The sequence below is a fragment of the Tauraco erythrolophus genome, chromosome 3 (assembly GCF_009769465.1).
Source record: "Tauraco erythrolophus isolate bTauEry1 chromosome 3, bTauEry1.pri, whole genome shotgun sequence".
Taxonomy (NCBI): domain Eukaryota; kingdom Metazoa; phylum Chordata; class Aves; order Musophagiformes; family Musophagidae; genus Tauraco; species Tauraco erythrolophus.
The window spans coordinates 52,637,133-52,663,687 of NC_141467.1; the positions used below are offsets into that span (position 1 = coordinate 52,637,133).

General features: G+C 42.5%; 2 protein-coding genes across 6 annotated transcripts in view; one reads left to right on the forward strand and one right to left on the reverse strand.

Annotated features, from left to right (window-relative positions):
* Positions 1-505: 505 nt before the first annotated feature.
* On the forward strand, positions 506-22,496 carry RMC1 (regulator of MON1-CCZ1). 4 transcript variants are annotated; one of them, XM_086608616.1, is made up of 20 exons: positions 506-706; positions 2,994-3,070; positions 10,206-10,290; positions 10,674-10,730; positions 11,804-11,890; positions 13,071-13,211; positions 14,842-14,945; positions 15,403-15,492; positions 15,593-15,698; positions 17,074-17,185; positions 18,280-18,324; positions 18,742-18,795; positions 19,107-19,235; positions 19,579-19,685; positions 20,415-20,534; positions 20,716-20,793; positions 20,956-21,060; positions 21,147-21,215; positions 21,359-21,584; positions 22,319-22,496. In XM_086608616.1, exons 1-20 carry the CDS (start codon positions 506-508, stop codon positions 22,396-22,398), a joined length of 2,073 nt encoding a protein of 690 aa, XP_086464742.1. In that variant the 3' UTR covers positions 22,399-22,496. The 4 variants fall into 4 exon arrangements, with proteins under 4 accessions (XP_086464742.1, XP_086464745.1, XP_086464744.1 ...); XM_086608619.1 differs by lacking the exon at positions 506-706 and adding an exon at positions 2,242-2,268; XM_086608617.1 differs by lacking the exons at positions 506-706; positions 2,994-3,070 and adding exons at positions 5,852-6,999; positions 7,104-7,454.
* Positions 22,497-22,564: 68 nt separating this feature from the next.
* Positions 22,565-26,555, reverse strand: part of NPC1 (NPC intracellular cholesterol transporter 1) — a 28,950-nt gene continuing 24,959 nt past the window's right edge. For both annotated transcript variants that reach the window (XM_086608615.1, XM_086608613.1), the window contains exons 22-25: positions 25,870-26,101; positions 24,674-24,787; positions 23,697-23,859; positions 22,565-23,037 (exon numbers count right to left, since the gene is read on the reverse strand). In XM_086608615.1, coding sequence (XP_086464741.1) covers positions 22,955-23,037; positions 23,697-23,859; positions 24,674-24,787; positions 25,870-26,101 — 592 coding nt within the window. In that variant the 3' untranslated portion in view covers positions 22,565-22,954. The remainder of the gene's footprint in view (positions 23,038-23,696; positions 23,860-24,673; positions 24,788-25,869; positions 26,102-26,555) is intronic.

Genomic DNA, 26,555 nt, shown 5'->3' on the forward strand with positions numbered 1-26,555 from the left:
ATGTCGCGACACCCGCCGGCGAGAAGCCCGACGCCGCGGTCCCGCCGCCTTTTTCCGTAGCTCTTTTTCCGCGGTCTGAAACACGGGGCGAGAGAAGGGACGAGGAGGCTGAGGGCGCCTCAGGGCGTCCTCCCACGTCGGACCGCCCCGCCCCTGGGCGGTACACCCCGAGGCGCCGCGCCGAGCCGAGCCGAGCCGAGTCCCGCCCCGCCGGCCAACCGGGGCTAAGAGAGCTCGACGGGGTGGGCGGGGCAGGCCGGCGCCCGCCCACGGCGCGGCGCTCACCGCCCGTCGGGGCCTGAACGGCCGCTGCTCCCTCCTCTGCCGGCCCGGCCGCGGCCGTCACCCGCGCGCTCGGCTCGCTGGCGCTGCCTCGGCGCCTTTAAGGCAGGCCGGTCCCGCGTCACGTGCCAGGGGAGTGTAAACAGGAAGCGGCCGGCGGGGAGGTGAGGTGGCTCCGTTCGGCACCGTTTGCGCCGGGGGACTCGCGCCGCGAGCCGCCGCCATGAGCCGCGAGCCGCCGCCGGGCGAGGAGGAGCAGGAGGAGGCGGCGGCGGGAGGCGACGAAGAAGAAGGAGGAGGAGGAGGAGAAGGGCGAGCGAGAGCCGGGGAGGGCGGCTGCTACCTGGCGCTGTGCGCGCGGCCCGTGCACTTCGAGAAGGCCAACCCCGTCAACTGCGTCTTCTTCGACGAGGCCAACAAGCAGGTGGGCGCGGCGGGCGCTCCCCGCGAGGGCGGCGGGCGGCCGCGCTCCCCCGCCCCGGCAGGCCGCCGGGCGGCGTTTGTCGGCCGACGGTCGCCTCCAGGCCTCGGTCCTCCCCCCGGGGCCGGGTGAGGGAGGACCGCTGCCTTTGTCGGCGCCCAGCCTCCGGCCTGCCGCGGTGGGCGTGTGGGGAGGGGCAGCGGCCGGCGGGTCCCGGGCACCCCTCCGTGCCGCGCACGGCTCCGCGGGCCGGGTGACGGCTTCGGGCCCGTTCCCTCGGCCTCCCCGCTGCTGCTCCCGTGCCGCTCCGAGAAGAGGGGTCTGGAGGCGGCTGTGCCTGGGTTTGGTTTCCTCCTCTTTCCTCGGCTGCTGCGCGTGAGGCCGGTTGTTCCCCTTCTGGGGAACCGCTGCGGTGCGAGGTGGCTGGCTCAGAACCTGTCATCTTGCTACGGACAGCAGAAATTTTTTTTCTCACATGCATCAGCATAGATTTGTTGGGTTGAATTTTACCTGCCTTTACTTTCACTGCCGTAAGGTCTTTCTGGGATTCTTCAGTCTCAGCACCTTTTCTTTCTATTCCAAATGTCCCAGCCTTACTGGCAAACTTTGTCACTTCGCTGTTAGCTTCATTTCTCTGGGGTTTTTTTTTGGTTTGTTTTTTTTTTTTTTTTTTTTCCCTTTTGAATTCCTGAAATTCAGTATATTCATAAAAAAGTAATATTCGTAGCTTTGCTTGTGGCGGGAACCTGAGTGAATGCTTTGCTTTTCATTTCTCAGCTTAAGTTCTTTTAAGCATGTTTCTCTTTAATATCCATATGGACTTCTGAGTATTCATATCAGTATAGCTAAAAGATCCACAGTCTGTCATGAGGCTTATATGGCTGTGGATACCTTCCACTGTCTAATTCCTTTAGCTGTTCTGTGACCTCAAGAATTCACAGAATTGAAATGTTCAAGCTTTCTTCCCTATATAAATGGCATAGTTTGCTACGTGCGGTGCGGACATGATCAGTAGCATATTTAGAGAGGGGGGAATATTTCTGGGATGTGTTTCTTGCTGTTGCGTGCTGTTCAGAATTATTGGCGTCCTTTCTCTGTATAAACCATAATCCTTTCTGAGGGCCAGTTGAAATAAGATTAGCTAAATGTGCCTGTCAGGAGACACTATATCATAGTATGGATGTGATACAGCTACAGAGAAGCTGGTTGTTCAGAGCTTACTTGAAAGAAACTTATTTTCAACCGCAAATTTAATTCTCCATGTTTTCCTGCTACTCTAAAATAGTTAAATTTATAGTGTGTCTCTAAATCATTTGTAACCACGTTTCAATGACAGTTTCCCACATGAACGGCCTTCTGAGAGATCTGTCCATGCTATCTTCTTATCTTACAAAGATTAAGAGAGTGTTGGCTTCATTTTCTATCTTATCAGTATTACAAGTAGTTAAACTAAGTATTTGTAATTCTAGTAAGGCTGTGGACTTGCTTGCAACGTATAATCTTGACGGCTGTATGCCTGCAATGAGCATACTGCACCAGTAGCATGGCTAATACTACAAAACAAGGTATCTATTTTTCTGAGACCGATCTGTGCTTCCAGTGCTTCTACACGTACAACAAGTACAAACAAGGCATCTGCCTGACTTTCTTTTTCTAAGCCAGTTAAAGTTTGTAGCAGCATGACTTTTTTTTTAATGTTATCTTATTCCAGCTCGACAAGCAGTATGGTTCTAGCAGATTTTATACATATATATGCAGTTGTGCTAAGGGAATTCTTTAAGTTGTTAGAGCAAGTCAGCTGAAACTTCTTTTGTAAAGGCAAAACTACAGATTACTATTAAACTATTACTATCTAAGAGCATGTTCTGACAAAATCAAGCTTTTGGGTCATTGGGTTGCATCTCTTCCCAATCCTCAACCTGATTTCCTTTTTGTTTTAAACAATGCCTTGATATCTCATATACTTTTATTAATACCTTACTTAGGAAAAATATTAATATAGAAAAAAGAGAGAAAAGCTTAAACAGACTTCTACCGTTTTAACTTGCCTAGTAGTTCAGAATATGTCTACAAGACTTACAGTACTATTGTAAACATGTCAACTCCAAGTAAACTTGAAGCTCCAGAGGAAGGAATTGGTTATTTACTGAATCTGTGTGAACTGGCAGATCTGTATAAGAACAAAAATTGTGTATAGTAAAAAAATTAAAGATGTGGCTTATAGAAGAGAAAACGTGTTAAGTTTATAATTTTTATTAAGCTACAAATATGTTCAAAACTTTTTTTATAGGTTTTTGCTGTTCGATCTGGTGGAGCTACAGGAGTTGTTGTTAAAGGTCTGGAGGACAGAAGTCCCATTTCCTTCAGGTAAGGCACCTTCATCTTTGTCTTGAGATAGAATTCTGCAGTCTTAAAATTATGTGGTACTTAGTCCTGATACAAGTTTTATGATTGAATTACAGTATAAGTAGTTGTGATTTTTGTCGTTAGACAGAATCTTGCAGTTAAGATGGCATGCTTTGCCGTCATGAATTTGTAGTCTTCGGGGGGGATGGTGGGGAAATTATTAGGCTGTGGCTTATTTCTTTATTTATTTTTTTTTTAAAACAGCAATATTTTATTAAAACACGCTATATACGTGAGAAAATGTGGGGGTTCAAACTTGTGATTCTTACAGCAACACTGACTTATCTGAGGATGCACTTCAGCAAGTTAAGCAAAATTAAGTGAACTTAAATTGTGTATTCTAGCTCCAAACCACTCATGTGCTCTGGACAGCAGGCGTGGCAGTCAATTTTCTGCTGGGCACGCTGACCCAGACTCCAACAGACCAGGGCAGCAGGCTGCGTGGATCACAAAGGCGGAATTGTTTGACTTTGCATTTCCCGAGGGTATGAACAAAAACCACGCTCTGGTCTATGACCAGCGCGTGACACTAACGTAATACAATTTATTTCCTTGGCTATTTTCTCCCCAAATCAAATTCCTCTGGGGTACACATTGAGTGTCCCCATTCTTCTGCATCACCCACCAAGTACACCCAGATCCTTGGGAAAAGCAATGCCACGAATGGATTTGCCTTTGCCTGAGGCAGGACTAACCCAGACTGTCTTCCCCAACATATTCTTCAGGTGCACTATGGGGACTTTATGCCCCTGTAAAACACATGGGAGTTTTGATTGGGCAGGGCCGGGTTGACTGGCAGAACCTCTAGTGTTAACTGGGCAAGTGGCCTTTGCTAAATGAGTATCCCAGTGTTTGACAGTTCCACCACCCATTGCTTTTAGTGTTGTTTTTAGCAGCCCATTGTACCGTTCAGTTTTCCCAGAGGCTGGTGCGTGATAGGGGATGTGATACACTCACTCAATGCCCTGTTCTTTGGGCCAAGTGTCTATAAGATTATTGTGGAAGTGAGTCCCATTGTCTGACTCAGTTCTTTCTGGGGTGCCATGCCATTACAGTACTTGTTTCTCGAGGCCCAGGATAGTGTTCCGGGCAGTGGCATGGGGCACGGTGTAGGTTTCCTGCTATTCAGTCGTTGCTTCCACCATCATGAGCGCATGGCAGTTGCCTTGGCCAGTTTGTGGGAGTGTGATGTAACCAATCTGCCAGGCCTCCCCATACCTATTGGCCATTGGCCTCAGTACCAGAAAGGTTTTAACCGCTTGGCCTGCTTGCTCGCAGTGCATGTCTCACACTCGTGGATAACCTGTGCAATAGCGTCCATGGTTAAGTGCACCCCTCGGTCGTGAGCCCATTGGTATATGGCATCCCTTCCTTGATGGCCTGAAGTATCATGGGCCCACTGGGCTAAAAAGTTTTCACTTTTATGCTGCCCGTTCAGATCCACCTGAGCAACTTTAATCCTAGCAGCCTTATCCACCTGTTGGTTGTTTCGGCATCCTTCAGTTGCTCGACTCTTGGGTATGTCAGCATCTACGTGATGTACCTTCACAACTAATTTTTCTACCCGTGCAGCAATGTCTTGCCACAACGGGGCAGCCCAGATGGGTTTGCCTCTGCGTTGCCAGTTGCTCTGCTTCCAGTGCTGTATCCACCCCCACAGAGCATTTGCCAACATCCATGAGTCAGTGTAGAGATACAGCACTGGCCACTTTTCTCACTCGGCCATATCTAAGGCCAGTTGGATGGCTTTCACCTCTGCAAACTGACTTGATTCACCTTCTCCTTCAGCAGGTATAGGGCTCCACACAGCTGCCTTCCACTTTTGTTTCCCTACAATGCGACAGGACCCATCCATGAGCAGAGCACATCGCTTCTCACTCTCTGATAGTTCATTATACGGTGGGGCCTCTTCAGCACGTGGCACTTTCTCCTCTGGTGGCATTTCAAAATCTTTGCCTTCTGGCCAGTTTGTGATCACTTCCAAGATTCCCGGGTGACTGGGGTTTCCTGTTCGGGCCCTTTGTGTGATCAGTGCAACCCACTTACTCCATGTAGCATCAGTTGTGTGATGTGTGGAGGGGATCCTTCCTTTGAACATCCAACTCAGCACTGGCAGTCGGGGTGCCAGGAGGAGCTGTTTCAGTACCAACCACCTCTGAAGCAGCTCGTACTCCTTCATATGCTGCCAGTATCTCTTTTTCAGCTGGAGTGTAGCAGGCTTCGGATCCTCTGTATCCTCGACTCCAAAACCCAGGTGGTCGACCTCGAGTCTGCCTTGGTGCTTTCTGCCAAAGGCTCCAAGCAGGGCCATTCTCCCCAGCTGCAGTGTAGAGTACGTTTTTTACGTCTTGTCCTTCGCGGACTGGCCCAAGGGCTACCTCACGGACAATCTCCTGTTTAATTTGTTCAAAGGCTTGCTGTTGCTCAGGTCCCCGCTTAAAATCATTCTTCTTTCGTGTCACCTGGTAAAGAGGACCCACAATTAGGCTGAACGTGCATCCTCCAAAAACCCACAACGCCTAGAAAGGCTTGTGTTTCTTTCTTACTAGTTGGTGGAGACATAGCTGTGATTTTTGTTGATCACTTCCACTGGAATGTGGCGACGCCCGTCCTGCCATTTTATTCCTAAGAACTGGATCTCCTGTGCAGGTCCCTTGACTTCATTTTATGGCAAAACCAGACTTCAGAAGGATCCAAACTATTTTCTTCCCTTTCTCAAAAACTTTGCTGTATTACCCCATTTGATGATGTCATTGATGTACTGCAGATGTTCTGGAGCTTCACCCTGTTCCATTGCAGTCTGAATCATGGCAAATGGTGAGGCTGTGTTTCCACCCCTGGGGCAGTCAATTCCAGGTGTACTGGACTCCCCTCCAAGTGAAGGTGAACTGTGGCCTGCATTCCATTGCCAAAGGGATTGAGAAAAACACATTAGCGATGTCAGTTGTGGCATACCACTTGGCTGCTTTCGATTCCAGTTCATATTGGAGTTCCAGCATATCTGGCACAGCGGCACTCAGAGGCGGTGTGACTTCATTCAGGCCACAATAGTCTATTGTTAATCTCCACTCTCCATTAGACTTGTGCACTGGCCATATGGGGCTGTTAAGGGTGAATGAGTTTTACTGCTCACCCCTTGGCTCTCTAGTTGGTGGATCAACTCGTGGATGAGGATCAGAGAGTCTCGATTGGTACAATATTGCCGCCAGTGCACCGTTGTAATAGCAGTTGGCACCGGTTGTTCTTCAACCCTCAGCCGTCCCACAACAGAAGGGTCCTCCGAGAGACCGGGCAAGGCAGACAACTGTTCAGTTTCCTCCATCTCCACAACAGCTATACCAAAAGCCCACTGGTACCCTTTTGGGTCTCTGAAACACCCCATCCCGAGGTAATCTATTCCTAGGATGCATGGGACCTCTGGGCCAGTCACAACGTGATGTGTTCGCCAGTCATTCCCAGTTAGGCTCACTTCAGCTTCCAATACAGTTAACTGTTGGGATCCCCCTGTTACTCCCGAAATACAGATGGGTTCTGCCCCTTTATAGCTTGAAGGCGTTAGGGTGCATTGTGCACCAGTGTCCACTAGAGCCTTATATTCCTGTGGGTCTGATGTGCCAGGCCATTGAATCCACACAGTCCAATAAACCCTGTTATCCCTCTGCTCCCCCTGGCTGGAGGTAGGGCCCCTCTAGTCCTGGTCACTGTGTTCATTGCTCACCTTTTGTAAAAGTGAATTAGAGGTTCCTTCAAGAGAATCGGAGATGGGATCAGCCCTTCTATACTGTCTGGGGAGCCACCCACTGGAAACTGGAGCAACGCTTTTCCTGGAAGAATCCCCTTTTGTGATTGCTTTTCCTTTCAATTCCTGTACCTGTGCCCTTAGGGTCAAGGTAGGTTTCCCATCCCACTTCCTCATGTCCTCTCTGTGGTCACACAGGAAAAAACAGAGGCTACCTCGAGGTGTGTACACTCTGTATTCTCTCTTGATTGGCAGAATGCTTACTTCTAATAGCTGAGATATGGGTCTGTGCAGGTGGAGAGTGGGACATATCCTCTTTGAATTGGTGGAACTCTTGTGACAATTTCTCCAAAGTTGCAATGCAGGCCTGTACAGAGGAAGAAACACTTCCTTCATATTGCCGGAGTTGGGCAGCTACATCCTGCACCGTTCGTTCCTCACCTTCTCTCCAGAAGATCATTGCCAACGAGTTGGCATATGATGGTGGCACATTCCATAGGAATTTCCACCACATGGGCTGACTGCATTGGATTTCATCTGGATCTGTGGGTGACTGCCCATTTCCAGGTCACTGTAAATCACCTCCAGCACAGCTAACTCCCTCAGGTACTGGATGCCACTTTCTGTGGCAAGCCACTTGCCTGGGCGACGTGTAATATCATCCTTGAAGGAGTACCTTTCTTTCACACTTGACAAAAGTTGCCTCCAGAGGCTGAGGGTTTGTGTTTTTCTCCCAATTGCCTGTCAATGCCCCTTTCCCTAGACAGGGATCCCAGCTGCCTAGCTTCCTTGCTGTCTTGTTCCAGGCCATTGGCCCCATTATCCCAGCATCGGAGCAGCCGGGTAACAATGTTCTCGTTTGGAAGGCGGCTAAAATCCTTTCACATATCTCGCAGCTCGCCTTGCGAGAGCGATCGGATGATCACCGTCTCATATGTGGGTTCTACCTCTTCTGCCTGTTTTTGTGATGGTCCTGGTTCATTTTCATCCCTCACTAAGCGAGCTGATTTCTTTAGGCACTTTATCTTCTGTACAGGGGCCACTGACAGGGGAACAGGTGGGTTCTCTGGTTCAGCTGCAGTGTCTGTCATTCTGGTACGCGATTTAGGGACCTCCTCCCCGCTTTGAGGGTGCCGAACAGCGTCAGACAAGGCCACTTGGTAGGCATGGGTCAGGCCCCAGCACACCCCAGCAAGATGTGTCTCCCTGGAATTGCCAGGGCAACAGCATACTTTTCCCAATTGCTCTATCAGTCTGTCAGGACTCTATACTTGTTCAGGGGTGAAATCCCAAAACACTTGAGGTGCCCACTGTTCTAGGAATTTGCCCATGTTTTCCCACACACCGTGCCACTTGCAACTATCCCACCTTTGGGGCAGATCTCCATGTGAGTTTTTTGAGTGGTGCTTTAACCCCAGACAGGACCTGAAACACCTTCCAGACACACAGCAGCAGGACCATGCTGGCCAGCACTCCCCAGGACATTCCAAATCCTCCAAGGCTGTTGTAACCAGCCTGAATGAGAAGGGTGGGGTGAAGAGCCGGCAGATGACATCGTTCCCTGCCTCCCCCATCAGTTGGGCACTGTTACCAACAAATTCCCAGAGGTTGTGCCCGAGGCGCGTGGCAGCGCCGCCATTGTGTCATAAGCCCTAATTCCATAATTACACAGTACAGCACCAAGAGGGTCCTGGTCCCTCTCCCAGCAGTGATAAACAGCAAAGAATACATAGGGCATACAAGGAGTTACAGAAAAACACCATGTGAGGAACCAGAGCAGCATTATGACCAAGGACTGTTTAACACAGTAAAATAAACACGTCTAACAAATTTGTTTTAACACATGGTAGTTGACTCTGTCGTTATCCCAACCCTTTGTGCCCCATGTTGGGTGCCAAAAAGGACTGTCATGGTTTAGCCCAGCCGGTGGCTGAGCTACCACCCTGCTGCTGGCTCACTCCTCTCCCCCAGTGGGATGGGAGGAGAAAGTCGGGACGAAAGGGGCAAAACCAGTAGGTCGGGATACAGCATCAGGAAAAAAAGAAAGAACAGGGTAACCAACCATAAACGTACAACGGCAAGAACAATACGAACCGACCGACCACCATGCGGAAACCCGGAGCTCAGCCCACTCCCGACCCCCGAAGCAAACTCCCTTCCCCCGCCTGCCTCCCCCAATATATACTCTGAGATGACATCACATGGTATGGAATAGCCACTAGCCAGGCTGGGTCAGCTGCCTGCGGGGGTTCCTCTCAGCTTCCCATGGAAAAATTAACTCTTTTTCCCAGCCAAACGCAGGACATTATAGAGCTGTAATTTATGCATTTCGTGCCTGTGATTCAAGCATAGTGTTTCTTGCATTCTGTTTCTTGTTTAATCTAAATTGGTTTCTTTTCTATCTTCCATTTCTTCTTGAAACCTTTTTTTTTCCTGAATCTTTCAGCAGTACTTTCAATAAAACTACTTTATCTTTAGAAAACTGTTTTATATGTGCCTCTGTTAAGAGTGATGGCTCTTTGCACTCTGCTGTCCATACGTCAGGAAGTATTATTTTACTCAAAGATTGCTTCAGTCCAGATATGGATAAAGCAATTTGTAGTCAAAGTGTTTAGTGTGGTGTGTCAGGTATTACATAGGGCGTGAACTGAAAGTTGGTATTTCTGACTTTTTTATTTGGCTACCCTTGTCACCAGTCCTGAGGGAGCTGAAAATACTCAGTGAACTTCAGGAGGTTCCACAATTTTCCTGTGTGACTATCTACCTCTCTCTTTGTTTGGACTTAATAATGCATACTGGATGTAAAACTGCCTTATTCATGCCAATTTTACTGATGCTTGTTTGGTGAGAATATATCTTTGATTTTTTAAATGTCGTGAAAACAGCCTTGCTCCCACTTTAACATCAGAAATTCTTCTAGAGAATATGTCCTAATGGGGAAGTGAGTAGGCTTGTGTCAATTAGTAGTTCTGGAAGTAAAGGAGCAGATGAAGGATGTCGGTGAGTGCCACAGGGACAGAACTGAGAACGCAGGTTTGGATAGTTCCACAGTCTTCCAGTTTCACATCATAGGCCAACAGAGCTGAGCATTTGTAGTGACTTCAGGTGCTAATTTGTGTGACACTAGCCATATTTCTGTAACGAATGTATTCAGGACTTTTGAAGAGTGAACTGCCATTATCTTCCAGTCTGACTTTTGGATCCTGTACTTGTCTGGCAGCACTCGTAAATTGTATTCAAAAGCACTTGCATTACGCGTTTTTTCCTTGCTCATTGTCTTTTTGAGGGTGTATTACAGAGTTCCATAAGAAACTATTTTAGATGGTATTTCCATAACAACTTTTCCTTTCTGTATAGGATGGAAGACAAAGGAGAAGTGAAGTGCATCAAGTTTTCATTGGGGAACAAGATCCTGGCTGTACAGAGAACTTTGAAGAGCGTGGTAAGAAGCCTACACCCTGCAGATAGGGAATTGGAGCTGGAAATCTTTTACTAAGGAGACCAGAGTAGGAGTCTCTAAGACAAAAGTTCAAGAGGTCTGGTGGCCAACAACAGCTGTAGTGGAAGATTCCTCCATCATCCTGAGAGGCTGAACAGGCAACATTGTTGTCTTGCTTGTATCATCATTTAAGAAAAAGTAGGGGTGGAGCCAACTCCTATAAAGAATTCTCTGGCGGGCGTGAAGTGGGATATATTAAGTCAAGTTTTTCTTCTATATATCTCATCCAAAATAGTTTGATAAACTAGTATCTATTATCATATATCTACATATGTATCTTATCTGTGCTTCATAATTGCTAACACACTTTATGGGTGTTTTTGCAGGATTTTTTGAATTTTATTCCAGATAGCCCTCAGGTAGAATATACACAGGAATGTAAGGTAAGTTAAATGTCCCAAGCTTATATGCTTAAATGAAACTGATGTTAGTTATGCTGGTGGCCTTTCCTCTACAAGAGAACTACTTGAAATACTTTCCAAAACACTAACATGAAGTTGATGAGATATATAGTCACTACTATCTGTCTGAATTAAGGTAAACGAACAGGTATTAACAATACCATAAAAAACTTCCTGATCCAGTCACTGTAATTCTTTCCTAGAAAGGACTGGAAATGCTGTGGAGGCAACAGATGTCAAGGTTTTGGAAGGAGAAGAGACAAAATGCTGATGATATAGAATCAGTGGACAGAATTACACTAATGCCAGATATGTTAATGTGGGTTTTCTACCCTAATTTCACTGATCAGTGATAGTAAGCTATTCCTAGTTTGCATGCTATGTTTGGTGTTTTTAAACAACACTTCTGTTTTTTTTTTGATGATAGTTTTATCAGAAACTGTTACCATTGTCATTGTTTGGTACTTTCCAACCTTTAACTAAGGTAAATTACATTTTCGAGTAATAGAATGCTAAATAAATTTTTGAACATCTGATTTGCACAGATCCCTTTATTCCTGTAGACTTTAAAGCTGAAGCACTCTCTGCTTCATTACTTAGGATTATGTGTTTGAGTAAACTGTTCTAGCAAAGCGTTTATGGTAGTGTTGGGAGTGGAGTAATTTCAAATATTTTCACTTAGTTCTTAACTTCTGTCACAGAAGGAACTGGCTTTTCATGTCAGGAATTGGTTGAATGGGCAGTATGGTTTAAACCAGAAAAACTTGGTTGTATTCAGGGGAAAAAAAAAATTGACTGTGTAATAAACTTGTGAATCTTACATGCTGCCAAAAATTCAGGTCATACAGTGTGCATACAGTGTTCGTACATAGTTTTGGGAGTCTTTATGAAAGTAGCTGATGCATGCTGGGTGTCTAGTAGCCAAAAGCATTAACTCCAGTGACTGGATAACTAAATTGCCTTTGGTCTCCTATTCTTCACTTAGTAATATTAGCTTATCTGAATAGCTATTTTTTTCCAAGTAAAAGAGTGGTTTTTTGCTTGTTTGTTAAAAGACAAAGAATGCCAATATTCTAGGATTCTGCTGGACAAGTTCTACAGAAATTGTCTTCATCACAGATCAAGGAATTGAATTCTATCAGGTAATACAAATAACTTGTAGGACATAATTAGAGATTTGAAAACATAAATTTGTGTCAGTATCTTTGAATTCCTTTCTTCTAGCTCTCTAATTGAGAAAGCACTACTAAAAAAAGAAATTCTGCTGTTTTGTTTGCAGACTATGATTATTTTTCTTTGAGAGGAATACTTTTTGGGGTGGGGGGGATCTTAACACTGAGAGATTATTTAGTACAGCTAACAAACATCCTCTATAAAGGAGTACTGAATTAAACCTTGAGAACTCTAGATTAATAGATGCTCTTGGCTTGTATGGAAACGAGTGTCTAAATCTAATGTGAAATATCACTTCCTGCAAAACGAATCAGCATTGGGAGGATGTGTGCATGCTTAAAATGCAGCAAAAACCAAATAATTGGCTAGATAGTGATAGCCTTCTGCAAACTGGCAGCTTCCTATGTTGATCTCATTGGCAGCTTCCTATGTTGATCTCATTGAGTTCCTCTGTGTTATGTGTAATTACCTTCGCATATATTGTTGGAGAGATCTAATAATAAAGAGCACTTTCTAGCATTCATCATGAGGGATATTATAAACTTCCTCCAAAGCTGTGCACTCTCCAATAGTTCCAGTCCTGGAGATAAGACTGTTACTAATAATTAGTAATTACTAATACAGTAATTACTGTTACTAATAATTAGTACTAAAGAAAGCAACGGAAAAAGCAGCATTATTTCCTGCTGATTGAGGGGGAAAAATATATGTGGCACCTAAAACGACTATGAACACCAACCCTGCAGGTAAAAGAAACAAATCAAATAAGTGTGTTTTTAAAGAGAAGTGATTTAAGCCCTTGAAGAGAATTAATTTATATACTAAGGAAGCTGGAGAGTGAAGGCAGCAAAGATATTGTAATACCTTTTTATCCATTATGGCAGAATTTATACTCAGACCTGAGTGAGGGGGAAAAGACAGCCCCTTTCCGCTCCTTAGAATTGTAGAAGGATTCGATGTGCATTTTCTTATCTACAGTAAATTGGGGTCTAAGCTGTAATTGTCAGGTTTCTGATTTTTTAATTCTAGCACTGTAAACGCCCTTACACTTAACTGTTTCTCCCTGAACATTCCTAGCTACTGTGTAGTACCATTTATGCTATTGGAATCCTGATGGGGTAATATAATGCTAATACCCTGTGTTTCCAGGTATTACCAGAGAAACGAAGTTTAAAACTTCTGAAGAATCACAGTATTAATGTCAACTGGTACATGTATTGTCCAGAGAGCTCTGTTATTCTTCTGTCAACCACTGTCCTTGGTAACGTCCTGCAGCCATTCTATTTCAAGGTAAAGGGATGTGTTCCAAACTTTTCATTTTGTGTGCTCCCCTTTTTTTAGGCTGCTTCTTCAATCAAATATTCTATTGCTTTACTTGGATTTCTTCCAAGAGGTGCATGTGTTCACATCCTTATAATAAACAAAGGACAAAGCATAGATCTGTAAGGTAGTTCCTAGGTGATGGCTTAGTTTTATGTAATTTGCTCTTTCTTATGTCCTCTTTGGAAAGAGGTGTGTCCAGCTAATGTTGGACAGTTGACTTTGAGAGAGGGGAAAAAAAAAAAGTGAACTTCATATTTGACAACTTAAATATTTTTCAAGAGATTTTTTTTCACTTAGGTAAGTATATATTATTTATTTTTAATAGAGGCATTTGCACTCTGAGTGTGATAATAAAGAATAAGGGCCTTTCACTCATGAATACAATTACAACTTTCCAAATGTGAGTGGATGAATTTGAAAAAGAAAGAAAAAAGGTAGCACTTAAGAAACAACTATTGTCCCAAGCATGTTGTGGCTTAGTTTACAGTATTTATTTCTCTCGGTGTTCTTCCCCATGGACAATACTTAAGGTTGCTGGGAAAATATTTTTCTTTTTGGCTTGGAAAAAGTGCATATTGAGAACTAGAATCTGTTTTAATTTAATCATGCAGTAAGATGATTTAAAAAATGAGGAAAAGAACTACAGAGTTCATCTTACTTCTCTCAGAGAATTAGGAAGATTTCTCTGGTAGTCTAAGGGAAGAGATTAAAAAGAAGCTTATTCAAATGGGTTTTCTGGTTTAGCCTGATCTTGTGTAGGGTCTGTTCTGGGTCCTGAAAAGGTGCTCTCTTAGGTGGCTAGGTGGAACTTACTAGCATCTCACAGTTTTCTTTTTAAGGACATTTTGTAACAAGTTGTAGCTTTAAGGTAAATAATATTTATTTTGTGTTCAGAAGGTAATCTTCAAAGATTTTGTGAGAAAAGTACCATACTAAAATAATCTTTGAAAATAGAGCTCTAGCAAAGGAGATGTTTCTGTAGGGTTCACACTTGACACTCAAGTGTGAGTCAATGAGAATGGGAAGTGAATTTCAGCAGAAGCTTTGGAAACTCTGAAAACTTGCTTAAATATAAATTCTATATGAAAAGAGGAAGGGGAGAGAGCAAACTTTGGGCAGGAGCAGAAATATGCTCTGAGAATAAGACAGATTCTGGAGTTAGCAGGAACAAAAGCAGACTGTGACTGGTAGGGAAGTATTGATATTGCCCCCTTCCCAGTTAAGCAGGCAGTTAATACTTGGAGCATACGCTTCGCTGCAAGAGAGAATTAAGAGAACTGCTGTTTGAGATCTCCAGGCCAGCTGTAAATAGGATTTGCCTACAGATTTGTCTTGTCTTAGTTAAAATGGAAACGTTTTGGTAACTGAAGCTGATGTTATAAAATCAAGGTGATAAAGTTGCTAAAATTTTTATGCCAGAAGTATGTGTTTGGGATGCCAGTAGGAAAAAAGTGTCGACTTTTTTTCTTTTCGGCTATCAGCTTTCTCCACCTCATGGGGGTGCTGTTGACACAGCGTTTGATTAAAGGTTACTGGAGACCTTTCTGTTTCAAGTCTTTAACAATGGCTTTGTTTGGGCTTTTTTGCTGTTTTACAGAGTGGAACAATGTCAAAACTATCAAAGTTTGAAATCGAGTTACCTGCAGCACCCAAGTCCTCCAAGCTGAGCCTTTCTGAGAGAGATATTGCCATGGCTACAATGTATGTATCTAACTAATCAAGCCTTTCTTGCAAAAGTGTGACAGTTGGGGAATACTGAGAAAAGACACCACCACTCACATGGTTGCACTTGTTTCTTGTTTTAGCACTATTACTGCTTTAAAGTGCTTCAACATCTAAACAACTCTTGGGGCAAGGTGGAGAGGGGAAGCTAACTGAGAAGTCTTACATGAAATTGTTCTTGATTGGTACAGAAATCTTGAGAATGCTTCATTTTTTAATTGATGTGTTGGTAGAGTTGTTCTCAGGTGCCTAACTTGTATGAGTGGAGGCTGTACCTTGTGATTCATTGAGTGCTGTTGTAGTCTTTCCCTTTTAATTGATGGATCACTTGACTTAGGTAATCACCCATCTGTTCTTTTAGATTAAAACGTGTGGCTCTAACAGACTGGTAGAGCTCTTACTTGAAAATAATGTTTTAATCCTGTTGTCTCATTAGATATGGGCAGCTTTATGTTCTCTATTTGAGGCATCACTCAAGGACTTCTAATAATACAGGAGCAGAAGTAGTCCTCTATCACTTACCAAGGTAAGAGCAGAACAAGGCAGTTCACATGTGTGTAACAGACTTTTGCTCTTTTAATTTAAACAGGCTTACTGACCAGTTCTTCTCATCTCTGTTTCCGTAGAGAGGGCTCCTGTAAGAAGACACATATTTTAAAGCTGAATAGAACTGGAAAGTTTGCCTTGAATGTGGTGGATAACTTGGTGGTAGTACATCATCAGGATACTGAGGTGTGATTTATTTATATTATGTTGTGCCTTAACTGTTAAAAATTATGGGCGGATTTTAATAATGATGCGTGTTAGCTCTAGAAAGTTTTTTTGCATGTCCTTAGAAAAGCCAGAGTATTTGCAGAAACAAAGCCATAAGTGTATAAGAGAGTCAAAGTTATCCTTTTACCTTGCTGGGCTAACATTTACTCAGGGCTATTGCTAATGCCTGTTTTTTCATACACTTTTATTTTCCCTTCTTATTGGTTTCCTATGATGCTCTGCTGCTACATAGTGTAGGCTTTTAAGGAATCATACTAAGAGGTAGAGTTAAATTAGATACTAAATTATTAATCTTGAGAACTTCTCATGTTGTAAACATTTGAATGATTTGTTTCTATGACAAACTTATGCTCCTTCAGTTTGAAGACCCAGATCTGCAAAAACTTACATGATCTGATCCGTACAGTAGCATAGGTAAAACTTGCTTGGCTGTAGTCTCTGTAGCAAGGCTTGATGAGCGGTAAAGCTCAAGTGATACTTTGCTCTTAACTTGTGGAAAGGCTTTGGCTTCTTGTATTGTCTTCTCTTGGGCAGCTTCAAGAACTGGGGTATGTTATCTCATTAGATTGAAACACCAACTAATCAGTTCTAATTCATGTTAATTCTATACATCAGTGTTTAACCCAGAGCACTTAATCTCCAGCATTTTGGTCAAGCTATAAACATGACTATATAAACACAGAAAACAAAATGAGACTGAATAGGGCAGATACCAATAAGTGAAGTGATGTTTCATGAGCACTGAAAGTGAAGCAAATTTCCACTGTGCAAGGCTAAGAATGTGGTCAATACTGGTTAGAAGCATAATGACCTGAGTTGAACAAGACTGAATGGTAGTAATAGAAGTGAGGATGTCATAGGAAGATGCAGCATTTTCCTCACAGCTTCTAGCATCCATAACTAAGCAGTGAATTTGACATGAGTATCTTATGAGGAGGTAAGAGAGACTTTTTTACCAGGGCCTGTAGTGACAGCTCAAGAGGGAATGGTTTTGAACTGAAAGAGGGCAGATTTAGATTGGAGAGAAGAAAAATTTTTTACAATGAGAGTGGAGAGGCACTGGAGCAGGTTGCCCAGAGAAGCTGTGGATGCCCCATCCCTGGAAGTGTTCAAGGCCAGGCTGGATGAGGCTTTGAGCAACCTGATCTAGTGGAAGGTGTCCGTGCCTATGGCAGGGAGTTGGAACTAGACGATCTCTAAGGTCCCTTCCAACCCAAACCATTCTATGATTCTGATGGAGAACACAAGACGGTACTATGAAAAACAGCTGGAATACATGTAAATGGGTAGTAATTCATATTCGTGAATACTATTTTCCTCTTCTCAATTGCAGACTTCAGTTATATTTGACATCAAGCTAAAAGGAGAATTTGATGGGTCAACTACCATCCACCAATTTGTACTTCCGCCTCGATCAATACAACCCTATCAGATACCTGTGGCAGGTAGAACTACTGTATAATACATATCCTAACACTGTTTTCAAGGTTATTGAAATATAACAGCTGGCATACAAGAGTGCTTCAGTTTTTAGGATGCTGGTTAGAAATATTTCTATCATACATATTTAGGAGAGGGTGGGGGAGGACAGAAGGTAAGAAGAAATTGAGCCTACATCTGTGTTCTGAATTTGTGCCAACTGCAGAAAAGTAGGAGTTGCTGTTTAAGGTGTATAGTTCCCATAGTACTTTGCTTTTATGCTTCAGAGTTGTGTTTTGGTTTTTTTTCAGCCACAGCTGTAAAAGCTTGTGTGTGTATACTCAAAAGCACTTTATGCTTTTCTGGCTCAATTCATGACTAAGTTACATAAAGAAGCTGAAAGACAATCCAAGCTTATATTCTTAATTTTAGGACCAGTTTAGAAGCAATGCTAAGATCAGTGTTAGGACTTCCAACACTTAAGTTGTTCTTCTTGGATTATCTTTCTGTTCTTGTGTCCTAGAAGCATAGCAGGTAATTACACTCAAGATAGAAATGGCCTGAACATAGTTCCACTAGCATATGGCAAAGCAGTGTGGTTCTCTTTATAGAGAAGAAAGATGCTTCTAGAGGAATGACTGCACCTTAAAAGCTCTTTAACAGCTGAATTTTGAAGTCATTAATAGCTACTGATTTATCATGACTGATAAATCTGCAGGTGGAGGTTTGTATTAAACAAAGGTTAGGATCAGAAAGTACAAACCTGTCTTGCTTTTTAAGAAACTGAAGTGATTATATATAAATACAGCAAATGATGGCTATGTATTTAGTACTATAGAATTCTAGAGGTGGAATAGTTCTGCACACATGCTTTCACGTGGTTGAAAACCAAAACAGTCATGATTTGAAGAATTTATTTGCCTTCTAGTGTCAGATTTTCTTTGTCAGTGATCTGGCTACACAAATCGGGTATAACTTTTTTCCCTCTGCATGCTGTAACTGCTAGATATGTTAAAATCCATGCTTGCCTTTTCAGTGTAAGATTGTAGTTTGTATTTTGTTAGTGTAGGAGAGCTGTCAGAGTACTGCAATTCTTCACTTGATGTTGATTATTCTGCAGGTCCAGCCTCTGTGACGAGTCAGTCTCCTGTTCCATGTAAACTCTGTATCCTTTAAATACTCTACGAGTCTAAGAGTCCTACTGAAGCCTCATTCTATGTACCAAGCATGGAAGAAGCTAGCATTTGTTATCTTGACCCATTAAGTCCACCTTCAGCTGACTATGCACATTTACAAGACAAAATATTATGCTTCATAAGAGACTGTAATGCTTTCATAGAATTGTAAATACAGAAATCTAGTATATTACAATAGCACAGTTCTTGGTAATTTGAGATGCATATTATGAAGTTACTGAATAGGTACACCATGAAATTGAAGATACAGTTCCAAGAATATGGTTTTAAGACCTTACAAGAAAAGGTGACAGTAAATGCAAGTATGTTAATGGGATCTGCTTCAGTTCAGTAATGCGAATTTAGTAGCAACAGTTTAGAATCAATGTTAGAACTTTAACATTTAGATTCTTCTTCTTGGATTGTCTTTCAACCTGATATTATCATCAGTGCAAGTGAAGGTAAGCAGTGAGCTGTCTGACTCTACTATACTCAGTGTCAAAGGGTGGCTAGTTTACACCTTCAGTGCACAAAGCAGCTTAAAACAAAGTGACTAAGCAGATGGACCTAGTAAGATGACCCCTCACAGTAGTGACAGCTGAGGACAACCGTATCTTTACTACAACTTTTCAGGGGTAATGCTTCTCTAAAACAGACTTAGGAAGGCAAGTACATCATAATCTAGATGTGTTCTCATTTAAAGGTGGAAGAGTTGTATGTCTAGGGTATACTATATAAGGCAACTCACCTTTTGTTTTACTTTCAAACCAAGGATACCTGTGGAGTCTTCAAGTGAAACTTGAACCTGTAGTTAACCTCTTGCTAGATAAAGGAAAACTAATGGATTTCCTTCTCCAGAGGAAAGAATGCAAAATGGTTATCCTGTCTGTATGCTCTCAAAGTAAGTTCACATGCTTTATCTGTCTCTTGAAAGTATAATACTGCTTATTCATCAATACACAAGTGAGCTGAGCTGTTCTTAGATTTGAGATCACCTCTCAAGCTAGTCCTGTAAGATATCATTTGCCTAGACTACCCTCAGTCACCATTCTAAAGGAATTATTTAAGAGCATGGAAGAATTCAACTCCCTCCCCTCATTTAGTTAAAATACATCTGACATGACTGAAAGAATTTCTTTAAAGTCTAGAATCAAGTTTGGAGTACAGATCTTCTTTTGAAAAAGGCAACATTAAAGCCCCTGGTTATTTCTCCTCATAGTTCTTTTTTCTTTTTATCTTTTCAGTGCTCAGTGAGCCAGAAAGGGGATCACTGTCTGTGATTGCAACTGTTTTTGACAAACTGAATCATGAATATAAGAAGTACTTGGAAGCTGAGCAAAGCTATACTATGGTAAACCATGTTAGCTACAGCAGCTTACAAAGATAGGATGATGCTCTTTGTGTTTCAGGTTGCATCATGGGGAAGGCATGCTCTTCTCTACTTAGGAAATTCAGGCCTACCCTAAGGTCCGGGGCTGCCTCAGGCTCACAGTAGGTGCTTTACTGTGCAAGGTTGACTAAGATTCCTACTAAGCACACTGTTGTGGCAGATGCTGCATAGCATATCTCCAGCATGAAAAGTAACATACCCCAGTGCTTGAAAGCAGAAAGAGGGTAGAAGCTCAGAAAGAAACTTGGAATCCATAACTGTCAACATAGTTTGCAAACCACTGATTTTGTGGCACACTATACCACCACACAACATACACAGCCCTGATGCATCTCAGAATTACGTCTGTTAAAACAAAGTTCAAGCACTCACACAGTACAGCCGCATACTAAAAATCCTTCTAAGGCTGAGGGCCTGTGTCAGCATCATAAGTTTGATTCATCTCCTGGCTTTGAGGCATATAATAGCAGCGATGTTGATGTAACTTTTAAAAGCAGTTTTGAATTTAGTAGGAAAGCCTACACTGAACAGAATGCATCCAGTGTAACATGACCACAGATGTGAATTTGTTCAGTAACCAAATATGTTTATAGTTACATTCCCAGTAGAAAATAGTCTCTGCACAGATGAGACTGACTAAACTGTACTACAACACTACAGTTTTCTTTTTAAAAGGCTTTCTTCTTGTAGGTGGTAGAAGCAGGCCTGAGCAGAAGTAATCCACTCCTGAAACGGCCAGTCCGCACTCAAGCAGTTATTGACCAGTCTGACATGTACACACACGTTTTATCTGTATTTACAGAGAAGAAGGTAAGTTAATTTAAGTGCTAGTTTGGCAGTAGTCTCAGAACAGCAAATTTAAGTTGACCACTCGAAAGCCTGCAGAAGGCTTTACTGTCAAGATTAGGGTGTTTTTGATGCCCATTCTTACAGTGTGGTCATTAAAAAGGGAAGCTATGCAAGTTCCACCTGTCACTTTTTTCTTGTCCAGGAAGCACCTCATAAGTTCACTATAGCAGTCTTGATGGAATACATTCGCTCTCTTAACCAGTTCCAGATTGCAGTTCAGGTAAAGTGCTTGCATGCCAAGTGTGTCACCTCACTCCATGAAATTACATGGAGTTTCAGACCAGTCTTGGTCATGTATTTAAGTCCTGTACAACACCACCTTCTAGATTATAAAATCAGGTATTGAGACTTACCTTTGATGGTCTTACTCCTGCATTCACAGCACTATCTATATGAGCTGGTCATCAAAACCCTTGTTCAACACAACTTGTTCTACATGCTCCATCAGTTTCTGCAGTACCATGTGCTCAGTGACTCAAAGCCTTTGGTATGTAAGACAAGTTGCTTCAATAAACTAGTGATGGAGGTGGGAAGTCTTCAGGATTTCAAAAGTTATTTCTGCTTTTGCCCTAGGCTTGTCTATTGCTGTCCCTGGAAAGCATTTACCCTCCTGCACATCAGCTCTCTCTGGACATGTTAAAAGTAAGCATTTCAGACCATAGTAACTCCATATCACATGTGGGTTAGACTTGTCAAACAGCTTACCTGACCAAGCTTGAAGTGACTAGCTAGCATCTCAGTCATTTATCAGAAGCATACTCTTACATCTGTGATTGACTTCACAGAGACTTTCCACAGCAAATGATGAAATAGTGGAAGTTCTGTTGTCCAAACACCAAGTTTTGGCTGCCTTGAGATTCATCAGGGGTATCGGAGGACACGACAGCATTTCAGCCCGCAAATTCCTTGACGCAGCAAAGCAAGCAGAAGATGACATGCTTTTCTATACTATATTCAGATTCTTTGAACAAAGAAATCAGCGGTTACGAGGAAACCCTAGTTTCACACCAGGTGAGCAGTAAGCAGTTACAGCAAGATATTCAATGTGCAAACAGAACTCGGACTTGTTTCACTTCCACTCCAGCTGAGCCTGTAGTAGAAGATAAAACTCTTGGTGCATTCAAGCCTGTATTTTAGACTTACTTTTAAGCATAGTCCCGAAAGTTAACTTGTCTTACCGCTTTGTATACTGCACTCAGGAGTAAAGAAACTGAGCCAAACAGGAACGTGCAGCTTAAGCTAGCTTGTTGGGCTTGTGCTGCTTGGTGTAGCAAAGCCATTATCTCCAATTAGTGCTTTCTCCTGAAGCCAGGAACTGGGTCAAGAAACCTTTGAGTTCAGTTTTCTGTTTCCACAGATTACAAAAATTCAAGGCCTGTTTTATACTACAGTTCCTCTCACTTTAAAAACCAAGGTAAACTGTTTGCGGTGGCAACATGTTCTTAATCACCAGGTAGTCTATAGGCACAGAATCCCACTGCAAGACCTTACATCTTGACAGTAAAGAACGCATCTGCTGGTTAGATACAGGAACTAGATCAGACATCTGCTTCACCACAAGATTACTGGTCGCAATACTGGAGATACCTCAGTATTCCACTACTTTAATCTTGTTAAACTCCTTTACTCAAAAGCATTAAACATAAGAATTAGTACTTACAAACTGAGGTAAGTAAAACTGCACAATCTTGTTTTCAGTTTGAGTTTTAAAAGTTAACGTTAACTTTTCTTTTGTCCCTCCTTAGGTGAGCACTGTGAAGAACACGTCACCTTCTTCAAACAAGTTTTTGGAGAACAAGCTCTCATGAAGCCCACAACATTCTGAAAGACTCTTCCACTGAAATGTATAAACTTAATTTATTGCATTTAAGTAGATTTTTGAACTACAAAATTGCTATTTTATAATAAAGTATATACAAGACATTTTGGCAAATAGTACTAAAAATATTACAACTTGTGATGGCTTCCCCCTAAAAATAGAGACAAAAATTGCATTGACCTGCATTTAAAATTAGCGTCAGTGGTTTAGCAGTCCATTCTCATACACATCACCTCCGTTTTGTTGAGAAAAAAAGCTATTCAACTCGCAAACTCGGCTGGTTTGGAAGAAAAAGATGCAACCTCTTGAAAACAGAAGTGGTTTAGTAATCTTGTTAACACATCTAGTTTTAGTAATACTGTTACACGAGCCACGCATAGCATTTCCTGAGTTTAAAGCTATTTCCAAAGCTGCAGCTGGTATCTTCTAGTTGAATCTGTGCAGGAGTCAAGTCAGTGGCGGTTACAGTGTGATAGTCATAGAACATCGCTGCGCTTCAGTTTTCTTAAGAAGAGTTGGGCCTAAGCCACAGTTTATGGAGTCCACTGAACACTGCTAAAAACTAGAAGTAGAGGAGTCTCTCCCGTTCTGTACCTCTGGTCCTCTCTTGTGCAGCACAAGTTTTTGCTTTGTTTACTGATGGGCCTGAGAGAGAGAAAACAAGAGTTACTCCACAGTCGTAACATTACAGCAGGTCAGTCATCAAGAAGCACACATGATCTTAGTTGTCTAGGTCCAGCTTAACATTGATGAGACCTCAGAAACATGCTTCTGCTCTGCTGTTAATGGCTGTCAGCAAGGGCAGTAGGTGAATCTGCATCAGTCAACCCCCTTCACTAACGCTCAGTTAAAGTCTTTAAGAACTACACCTTAGGCATGAATTTCCAAATTCAAGAGGACAGTCAAGACAACTGTGTCTGGACTGTCTTTACCACAAGGCAAGATAGTTTCTGCAAATGCCAGAACGCTGTTCCACAGCAGGTTTGTTGCTTCCGTCTACCATCCTGTTCCCAGGTTTAGAGGCATTAATCATGCTGCTGTCTGTTGGACCACGTGGGCCTAAGCAGCCACCTCCATGAAGAGGAGCACAGGGCAACCACATGGGGCAAGCTGTGGTTGCTTCAGCTCCACATGCCACTGCCACCAGTCAGCCCTTGCTTTCCAACATACCAGCTACTTGAATGACAGGCACATTCAAGTACTGCCTTTTAACCTTTGCAATCTGTCCCATTTAATGGAGAGAAAGAATCCACAGGTCTAATTTTTGTGTGCAGTGTGTTTTAGAGCAGACTGTCACATCTTACCTATATAACTAAGCAGAACTGGAAGAAATATTAGTCCATGTGTTGCTCCCAGCAGAACCATAGCAAGATACATCCTGAAGTAGAAGATCTTGAAAATCTGAGATTTGGAAAAAGCCAGTACTACAATTCCTCCAAATTTGGTCAGTGTGATACCACTGAAAACCTGTCAATAAAACAATTGTTTAAGTGATAAGTAAGGCTTTATGTAATCCATTTGCTTTAAGTAGTTAATATTTGCCAAAATTTTGAGGTTCCCATATGTAGTATTACCTCCTTCCCTAGTAGCCCTTAGAACCAAATCCAAGACCTACGCAGGAGAAGAGTTCAACTTCTTGGTCTCACTAGAAACTGACACCACAGGACAGGCTCAGAATGATTAAAAATCCACTGTAATCTACCCAGCCACCTAGTCTTAGGTGTTTTTTGGTTGTTTTTTTTTTTTTTTTTACATCAGGCAGATACAGATGAAAACCATTACTTGAAGTAACTCACATCAGAGCAAAGCTCCTTACCTGGGTCCAGTACACACATCACCAAACAGTCTATTCCAACCCCATCCAGGTCACTTATCTTAGACAAAGAGACATGACTGTGCTGCCTAAATACTGAGCCCTGCTTGCATTCCCATAGCTCTGATTGCATCCCATATTCACAAGCACCTTTCCTAGTCACCTCTGAGTATGTGGAAAAGAGAAGCACTTAAACTTTAATGAGACAATTCAAATTTAATCCCAATAACTAGGTCAGTTAAAGCTTTTGAATCTGTTCTCTACTATTAGGTAGTAGTAACGTCAGACTAAGGATTGGAGTTTTGATGACCTCTACTACTAGTAGAAGCCTAGGTTGACCTTTAAGAGTTTCAATCAAGTATTCCAAAAAGAAAAGGCAGGGCCATCCTTATGAATTAAGGATGTTGGCATAGTCTGTGAAGTTGTAGCTTGGCTACTCATTTCTCCCACCATACAGCAGATACTTACTGAACTGCCCATGTGAGACAGAGCTTCTTCTGCACGTTCTACTTTACTGCCCTTAGTACTAACAGTGAATGCTCTTGTCACATGACTGCAGAATTCCACAGCAATACCACAGCTCTAGAGAGTTAAGAGAAAAATACATGAAAGCATGTGAACACTTTGATGGTAAGGTCTCATCTCAGAGCTCTAGACAGGCTAGAAAAGTTCTAGCAGCTGTGATCAGTTCCCAGGGTTAAAAACGTCATTGGAAGTTAGAAGCTCTTATTACTTGCTGTCTAGAGGCTGCTGCAGGTACTGTGTGGCATTTTACTACCAGTCATTACTAATGGACAATTAATCTGATTAAACAGATGAATTCATCTTAATCAGAACATGAGTTTGTTTTGGAAGATGAGTTTCTTCGTGTTGAAAAAAGCTGGCTTCAATACAGTGCACGCAGCAAACACTGAACACTAAAATCAGTTTACAGATATTAGCTGCAATGACATTGCTTTAAAATAGCATTAAACATACATGCTGATTTGATACCATAGAAGTTCAGCTGATTAAATAGTCATTTATAACACTGATTGCACAGTTGGCACATCGTAGGCTTCCCTAGCAGCTAGACTTGCATGAACATATGTCTAGTTGTAACATGGGACAACAGTTGACTCGTAACTTCCTCAGATCTGCCACAAACCTCTAGAGAGCAGGGTAAACCAGAGCTCCAACACTCAGCTATTAATTACTAAGTTCTGGAGTGTTTCACCAAGGCACTCTGCTGTAGTGGTTTCATCCATTTATGCAGGACCAATACTGGTGCTAACACATCACAGATCTACTCTGTAGAACATAAATACAGCAGAAGCCTTAACACTAGCCTACATATCCTCACCTCAGGCATGAGCCACCTGTGTTGATGTGCACCAACACCTAGCCTGTATAGCAGCAATGCAACTGTCACTGCAGAACAGGAGAGACCACCACCAGATGCAGTACAGCTTACAGTTCAATTGCTGTATCTTATCAGTACTAGGACTAGTTGCCAGAACAAACGCATTTTCTACACACCATCTAGATGTATTAAGATAGTTCTATTACTGTTCAAATGCCTGTCAGAGTTCAGCAGAAAAATACTGCTCGGCATCATGAACATACACACAAGACACACAGAACTGTTCAAGACCTGGAAACAGAGAGATTCCTTGTTAACTTACCATCACAAGATTTACTAATGAAACCGCATTCAAGCTGATGCCCCAGAGCCACATCACTCCAAACATGTTGACAATTATCATCGCAATAGTTATTGAAACTACAACAGCAGCCCATACTTCAAAACCAAGCAGCACAGTTGTCACCAAAAATATTGATCCCAAGGAGATGCAGAGGTTAAAGATAGCATCATGCACTATTGTCAAGTACTGTTCATAGAAGACATAAAACACACTGTGGAAAGAAAAGAAGTTGTAGTTAGCCATCTTCCTTGTTTATGCTAATATTGGGTTAGCTTCTGTGCTAAGGATAAAGTAGGTCCCTCTTTATGGAGGTCACCAACAGGAACTGGCTTCCTAGCATTAGTGAAATTACTCCTACAGAACACTGGCTGTTGTATGGCAACTCTTCACTAACACAACCTTTGTTTGATCTGGAAGTCAGGGTAATTCCCACGCTTCAATAAACGCAGCTACAGCAGTTGCCAGAAGATAGTTCCTCAGATTGATCATGGTATCTGCAGGAACTACTGCAGAGGATCTGAATCGATTTGTTAGGCAGTGAGACTGTAAGGATGGATAGGATTTTTTTTATGCAGAGAGATTAGTATTTCAGCTGTGCAGATATCAATTCCAGCTCAATCTCACTGTGGTACTCTTATACAGTCTTTAGTATGTTACTCATGAGT